Source organism: Centroberyx gerrardi, chromosome 11 (genome assembly GCF_048128805.1).
Source record: "Centroberyx gerrardi isolate f3 chromosome 11, fCenGer3.hap1.cur.20231027, whole genome shotgun sequence".
NCBI classification, from domain to species: domain Eukaryota; kingdom Metazoa; phylum Chordata; class Actinopteri; order Beryciformes; family Berycidae; genus Centroberyx; species Centroberyx gerrardi.
In genome coordinates, this window is record NC_136007.1 from 24772419 (window position 1) to 24780350 (window position 7932).

General features: G+C 44.6%; 1 protein-coding gene across 1 annotated transcript; it reads right to left on the reverse strand.

Annotated features, from left to right (window-relative positions):
* Nucleotides 1–2859: 2859 nt before the first annotated feature.
* Nucleotides 2860–3735, reverse strand: bhlha9 (basic helix-loop-helix family, member a9). The gene has a single exon (XM_071898392.2). The coding sequence runs from the start codon at nucleotides 3733–3735 to the stop codon at nucleotides 2860–2862; it is 876 nt and encodes a 291-aa protein (XP_071754493.2).
* Nucleotides 3736–7932: the final 4197 nt, after the last annotated feature.

A 7932-nucleotide genomic window follows, 5' to 3' on the forward strand; every position in this document is an offset into this window, starting at 1 on the left:
ATAATGAATTTGTTTGTGCGCGTCATGGGAATAAACTAAAGGCTGTCAGATCATGTCCTTTGGCACCTTCACTTCCTTCACCTTCACCAATGATGTCATCGCGCCGTAGTTGTTTGTGCAACTACTGTGTATGTGTGTACGTGTTTGTGTGTGTGTGTGGCATGTGATGTAGAGCATCAGCATGCGTCTTGACTCTGGAGGCTGACTCATTCCCATATATCACGCAAACACACCCTAGCGCCTTGGCATCATTTCTCTCAAGTTTGCCTGTTTTCTTTTTCCGTCAGCTTGGCAGCCGAGGATGTCAAGGAGGTGGAACAGTCTGAAAAAAGATGCATCACTGACAGGCTTGCATGTCGGAGAAGTGAGGTAAATCCTCAGGTGAGTCACGGTGCAATATGAAAAAGTTGACCTGTGAAAGCTCTTTCTGCACAGACAGAGTTATGGGATTTTGATTCTAAATAGCAAATACCTTGTCGCAAGTCGATTTAGGTAAATATACATGCAGTTTTGATGACATCTCACAATGTGATGGTTCAGATTAAGATGTTTTTTATCATTTCAGATTCTATTTCTACAACACCAAACACGATGAATCTAAATAGGATTATGTAACTTTTCAAGGACAAATCCAAGATAACATCACTCCATTTACTATACAATTTTAATAAAATGTAACATCATTTGTGGTAAATGGGATTTTAAACGGACATTCATGAATTAACTGTAAAAACACCAAAACATCATTCAATAATGCCATTCTTACTTCTTATTTCAACGTTTTTGTAAGGAAAAATAGCCAAGGAGCTCTGTTCTCTTTTCGTTCTAAGCTGCCTGATGTGGAGGCAATACATTTCCCTCTGTCAAGAAAGGAACCAGCAATAACAACTAGAAAACAAATGTAGTCTCGACACAATTGCACGGTGTGACCAGCCCACTTTCACTCCGGAGTCTCTTGAGGACCCAGACAAGCGGAGAAGCTGGCACTGTAGCGAGAGCGGGCCTGGTGTTGTGCCAAAGAGGGAGGAGAAAGAGACATGCCGTCACTGTGTGCTGTCAGTCACACTCGTCTATGACTGGTGAGTCAAGGTTTTCCAGTGATTCACGTCTGTGAAGGAGCTGAGCGATGGGCTGAAGTCGTATAGTCACCCGCCTCCTTTTTCTCACCAGCCTCTTCCCATTATTACACTCCCCCTCTCCATTCATCTCTTTGTCCATATTCCCTTTCCTTCCTGCCTGTTAATTGTTGTTGTAGCACACCATTTATTTCTGCGCAGCGCCTGCAGTAGTTCTCCCCGGGCCAGCTCTTTTCAGCAGCATCTCGAGGCCCTTGTTGGGAGACCTCCAGGATGTTCAAAAAAAACACAACAAAACTCACACACCCAATTCCACCTGCGGGCCAGCGCAGCCCGACAGGGGATTTCACCGCGATGATGACGGGGCACGGGCTTCCTTCCTGAGCCCACATAAATCTGTCGGTGGGCTCTGTCCTATAGTCTAATATTAAAGCTGTTTCCATGACATACTGCTCAGCAGGGGAGGGAAAGCTGTTGTTGACTACAGGAGCTGGGAGGACTGGGAGGAAAGGTTGTGGTTAGAGTTTACTCTCCTTGATCTGCACAAAGGCTGGCTGACCTATTACTAGCAATGCTCTCACTTGCTGTTGTTGCACAGCAGTTGTTTGAACTGAAACCTATTTCCGTGCAGAAAAGAAAAGAAGTCAAGAAACGCATACTGTGTTTCACACTGTACGACCTGCATTCCTTCTTGATTTGAGGCTCGCATAGCAAAAACCAGAGATGGTGTTGTCCTCCCTGTTGGGCCACGCGTTTATTTTGCAGTGTGTAAACAGCACCTTGACTTTTCTTTTGCTAGAAAAATGACAAGAATGGACTTGTAAGGACATTTCTCAACTGAGTGAAGGACCTCTGTCATCTCAGTCTCAGAATGGTGGAGGCTACAGACCTTAGGCTATAATCAAACACACACGAACACACACACATGCGCCCACTCACGCACACACATTTGTAAAGCAAAGTGTGGTGTAAGCACTACGAAAGTCCTGAGAACCAAAACAATTCCAGCCAAACATCATTGTTATGAAAGGAGAGCATAACAGAAAGTCATATTATCATAATCTTTAATTATGAAGTTTAAAAAAAATATATATATACAAACAGTATTGTCATTATTTTTTAATGCAATACAGCAACCAAATACATTGCCTCATGTGGGATTGTGGGTCTGAGGATTGAACAGTTTGCTTTTCTATGTGAATTCCACAGTTTTCATCACATTTTGTCACATTTCCTTAGTATGCACTTTTCCCTGACTTTTTTAGTCAACATCACACATATGCAGCGCTCTTTATAAACAGTAGTTCTGAATACACACTAGATCAAAAATGGTCATGTTGCATGGTCGCATTCATTTGCGTGGCAAAAGAAATGTAGCAGAATTTTCAATCAATTCAACTACTGAATAAGTCAAGTAAATCTATGAATATTCACTGACTAGGACATTCTTCTGCAGGCGACAGTCCTACAGCGCAGTTAGTGAAACATTCTTTGGATTTGACACGTTGAAAAGCAAGATTGAAATACAACTGCTAATATATACAACATTCTGCAGTCTAGATTGCCATTGCACTTTTATTTATATATGTTAATAACTTTTAGACGACTCTGCTCTACAATAAGAGAGTGCAGTGGTACAGTAATACTGAATTGATTGCAATGGCGGTAACACAAAAACCTCACATCAGTCTTTTCCCTGAGATCATTTAACAGTTCACTGGTGTTTCCAGCAGTCTTCAGGGCTCACAGTGGTCGATGAAGCCTTTGCAGGCTTTACAGTGTGTCAGAGCAGGGACAGGCTGTGCTGGGCTCCTGGCTCCTGCAGGTAGCTCACCTGCCAGGGAAGCCCCAGCGCCGGAGAGGGCTCCACAAAAGTGTCCATGTAGCCCTGGGTGCAGGAGGCCCACACTCCTGGCTGGTACCCCAAGCCCTCACCCACCTGAGGGTATCTGAGAGGGCTTGGCGGGTGGTCAGGGGGGCTGCCGCAGTGTCCATGCGAGGCATAAAGCGGTCCCTCAGTGGGATAACAAGGGTAGTGTGGCGACGGGGGGCACGACGAGCCAATGTTATCCATGTAGACGTGTGGCTCCGCGGGCAGCCTGTGGATGTGAGGGCCTTGCTGGGGCTGCATCTGGTGAGAGATGGTCGTGTGCCAGGGGACGTAACTCTGGGGCTCCAGACGAGGAACCGCCACCCTGGTCTGCTCGAGCCGAGACACCCCCATCGCAGCCGGCCCCACAGCTGACCTGTTGCACTCCCGGTGGGCACAGGGCTTGCTGGGGGGGTTCGAGTTCAGGAATACCGAGAGAGCAGAGATGCGGTTGATGGCCCTCTGCAGCGTGGCGATCTTGGAGAGCCGCTTGCCGCTGAGGTCGTGGTTGAGGGCAACACGCAGGGCGTTGAAGGCCTGGTTGTAGTCCATGATGCGTTTCCGTTCGCGGACATTGGCAGCCACTCGCCGAGCCTTCGAGCGGACGGGTCGACTGCGCTTCTTGGTCTGGCCTTCCTCTGGTTCACCTGGGCTGCTGGCTGAGCCCTCGCTGTCTTGGAAGGGCACCTTGGGGCTTCTGTCACTTCCCTCATCCTCGCCTTGGCCGAGCACGCCGAGCTCCAGCTCCTCCTCCGAGAACTCTGATCCTGCAACACTGCTGCAACTCATCGTCACTAGCTGTGTAGATAATAGGCTAGACACGTATGGGTACACAGCTGAGTTCTTGTTTTGTAGTTGTACTGAAGAGTGGCTGCCGTCTGAATGTACTCTGTTTCGTACCAAGGCTGCACGGTGTGCCGCGTTGCTGGCTTCGACCTGCTGGACCTCCTCTTTGAATGCTCCTTGGCTTGTTTTGTGGGGCTGTCGGTATTTGCTGCAGCGCCGACAGCCCAGGTTTCCTCCTCCTCTGACTCCTCTGGTGCCCTGTGATTACTTGTACCTCTACAAGACAGGTTGGCCTGCTTTTTAAAGCTCTTGTAGTCACATGGTATAGTCACCTGTGAGGAATGGTGCGCTCTGTCTCTCTCTCTCTCTCTCTCTCTCTCTCTCTCTCTCTCTAGGTTTATGGGCGCCCTCCAGGCAAATGGCACTGTCACCTCCTCCTCCTCCTACTCTGACACTCCCTCTCATCCCTTACAGGATCTGTTAAGCGTTTCAACACTTCATGTCTGTGTAATACATAAGCAAAAACATACTAATTATTTGGGAATGTCAATTGACTATATACCCTTTCATTGCTTTATAGAGGAATTGATTCCTCTGTTTTTCCTCTCATTAATGCTCCTGTAATCCCTGACCTTTTGTGGTTTTACCTTAGACTTTCCAACAAGCTGTAGCATTTGCAAAGCTAAGGTAATGTCAGACATTTGGTTCAACTCCTGTCTTTAGAATTCCTGCTTTCACAATGCACCAAAAGATTATTTCTTAAGCACACAGTGCCATTGTGGCTCTCACTTTTCTCCATCATCAGCAATTGAGGGTTTTCATGATATTCATCTAAATGGGTGTTCCACGAATATTAGTCTCAGGGACGTCCATGACAAATTGAGTGTTTATTCGAGCGGCCTAATCTGTTATGCTTGTTTCCCCTTTTCTCAGGTCTGGGAGGAGAGGAACCTTCTTATCTACCGTAGGTTAGATTTGTCCTTGCAATTAGCCGTCTCCAGAGTGGCGATTCTCTCTCTTTCTCTCTCCGCTCTGGTTTAAGGGCCATGTAATTTAAGGTAGCTTCCCTGGAACCCATCCCCATAAATCAGGCCTGGGCAGCACCTGAGGACAAGAGCAGAGCAGGCCCTCGACTTCAAAGAGAGGGAAAAAACAAGGGCAAATATTTTACAATTAGAACCTGCAATTGGCTGCTGGCTCAGGCTATCGATCCTTCATAATCTTTTTATGGAAAGTGCTAGTTCAGACTTTTTTTCCATACTGGTAAGATTTAAACTGTCATGATTTTTGAGTTTTGCTGATTACCATGTACGGTACTGGATTGAGGTACATCTCACTTTCTAATCAAATGTCCACTAGATGTATAAGAGTGGACACTGTATTATGTTTTATTCACTCCTCTTGACACAAAAAAGTCTAGAACTGAGCAGTGGAAAAGGGGAAAGGCCTGCATCCACAGGAAAGATCTATATGTCAGATATTGTAGTCGACAGTGAAAGGTGATTGCACTGACCTTTAGCTAAGCTTCTGGCCAAGTGCAATGGGTCAGGTAACTAAAGGGTAGGCCCTCAAACGGTGAACTGGGGGTCGTTGAGAAGCATTGCTTCCTTCCTGCCCTCTTCTTTTTATTGTATGTATTGCGGCTGTGAGACGCCAAGCTTTAGAGCAATTACAGCCCAGAGTTTCAGCTCTCAAAGCACAACTATTGATCTGAGGTGGGAACATTTAGCTTGACCATTCCACTGTCGTGTCCGAGAGTTAAGCGTACACTTGGAATCCACACTCATATAGTCTCTGTATTTATACACACAGATACATATGTACTCACTAGGCTATATAGCCTTTATAGTGATTGGATTGTGCACAAACTGCTGAAGCAATACAATGACAAGTATTTCAGTCTATTTCACCTAAGGATACATTTTTGTCTTTGTCAGCCGACCATTTCTGCAACCAACTGTCCATTTCTGCAGCAGTCATAAGTTAACCACTTAAACCACTGTACTTAGCAAACCTTTAATAATCCTGCTGATACACCACAAAGTCTTCTGCATACCTTTATGGCTAAAACTGTTTGAAATGTTCAGCCCACGCCAGAATGTAGCCGCTCAGCTCCAAGGAGTGAGCGGGCTTTATCACAAGCTCTGATTTATGACTTCACAAACATGTCAGATTTACTGCAGTGGTGTAAAGAGCATGAAGACTGCAGCCTCGGACTCTCCCCGTCCATTCATTTTGACAGGTGACAAGACACCAGTAATTATCAGCCGCCGGGAATAAATCACAAGATTTTATCACTTAGCTCGCCGTGCCCTTGATGGAATAACCATTTTCAAGCAAGGGGAACCTGTCCAACGCCGCTGAACCTAAGATTTGTAAATCTCCTGCTCAAGCCCCCATAATGACTGGTTGTTACCCGTTCGTTATTAGAGGTCTGTGCGCCAAACGTTATAGATGTATATTTCCAAAGGGGTAGTTAGGGGTAATAAGTGAGTAAGGTCTGGGTTCGCTAACCTTGGCTTTGCAATGGTATGTTAATGCATGTTTTTGGTGTCTGCCATGGAATTTTCTCACCTCAATAAAAAGCCCCCAGTCAAAGGGAGGGCTCCCCGTTATCTCTGCCCTTCCACTATTTGTCACACCACAATGCCTCTGGAATTGTTAATGCCTCTAAAAATTAATGTTATCAACTGCACACTGCTATTCTGTGGTAATTTTATTGCAGTTGTTTTATTAGTCAGATTCTAATCTCTCTTATTACAATACTGCAAAACACGGTGCTACTTCTTTGGCAGAAGAATAAACCTACACTTTAGTGGAAGAGACATAAAAAAGAAAAAGCTTATTTCTCAGACTTACTGCTCTTTTGGAATTGGAATTGAAAATGATGGCTTCATGCAACAGAAATGCTACAGTATATCACCTCATCCTTTCTGTTGTTTTCTGATTATGCATATGTGACAAACTTTTAATTAATTTGGGATATCTGTCTTTTGTTTTTTGAACAGAAGTAACCTAAACCATGCATTAGCCATTTACACATATGCTCTCTGAGGCCCATAGAAGTCTATTGGCTACAACTCAGCAGTGATCTTTGGTAATTTGGGCTCTGGCTTGTATTGTTGCAGGACAGCGAGCTCCAGGATTTCTCACTCTTAACTGCCCATCCCAGCAGGTTTCTGTCCGTCTATCATTTTTGATCTTTGCTGTCAGTGCCGAATGCCGCCTGTCACGGCCGATAGTATCAAGAGAAGGGGAGGATCGGGCCTCGTCTCTGAGTCAACCTGGGACTGTCACATTTTCCTCTTTGATGATGGAGAGAGTGAAACACATAGCGTTTGAGGCTCATTCAAACATTTGCAAAAAAAAACAACAACTTGTCACTTTGATGTGCAGTTTAGTCAAGTTTAGCATGTGCTGTTGTGTTCGTCTGCCAACATGTACAACACAACCACACTTCAGGGAAATCCACCAGAGTGTGTGCATAGTGTGAGCAGTCTCCATCAGAGATCCTTCACAACATGTTTGAAACAAAACATGAAAACAGAAAAGCCTACTGACACAACAATTGTGAATCATTCTGTCTGAAATTACTGGCAATTACGTGCCGTTGGCTGCTGTAATCTCTGTCAGCTCGCACACCAGCCATAAAATCTCAAATGTCGGGGAGAAAAAATGCCCCAGGTGATTCAGCACACACAGCTCAACATTGAAAGAGTTGTTCACAGAATATGTCATAATGTTGACTATTAATCATAAGGTTATGTTGAAGAATAAACTCCAGCAATGGTTTAGCACTATGGTTTTCTTTGAGGGAAAATGTTGTGGGCTTGCCTTAATGATAAAAGCTCAAGCGTAGAAAGTCACTTGAAAAGAAGTAGCCTATGGGATATTTTGATCAAAGTTGAAATAAATAAATGTTGTCATCATTTTTCATGAAGCAGTTAATCATACTAAAATATAGCCTATTTGACTGGGGAAAGACCAATTGAACATCCTGCTAATTTATTCAGTGATCTATGCATTATTTATGAATCAAGTGAGCATTTATTCTCCTGAAAAGAAACGGTGATTTTAAAACAGAAGGTTTAAGTCTATGTTAATGTCAACTCTCCCTGTTTAGTAATTGCCATTATGTAAGCAGGTTGACATGTGGAGGAAAACAGCACATGCGTTCACTCACAGTCCTGCGCTCTTTAA

Bases quoted from the DNA above. Each gene is read 5' to 3' on its own strand.
- bhlha9 (XM_071898392.2), bottom strand. From the start codon at position 3,735: ATGAGTTGCAGCAGTGTTGCAGGATCAGAGTTCTCGGAGGAGGAGCTG.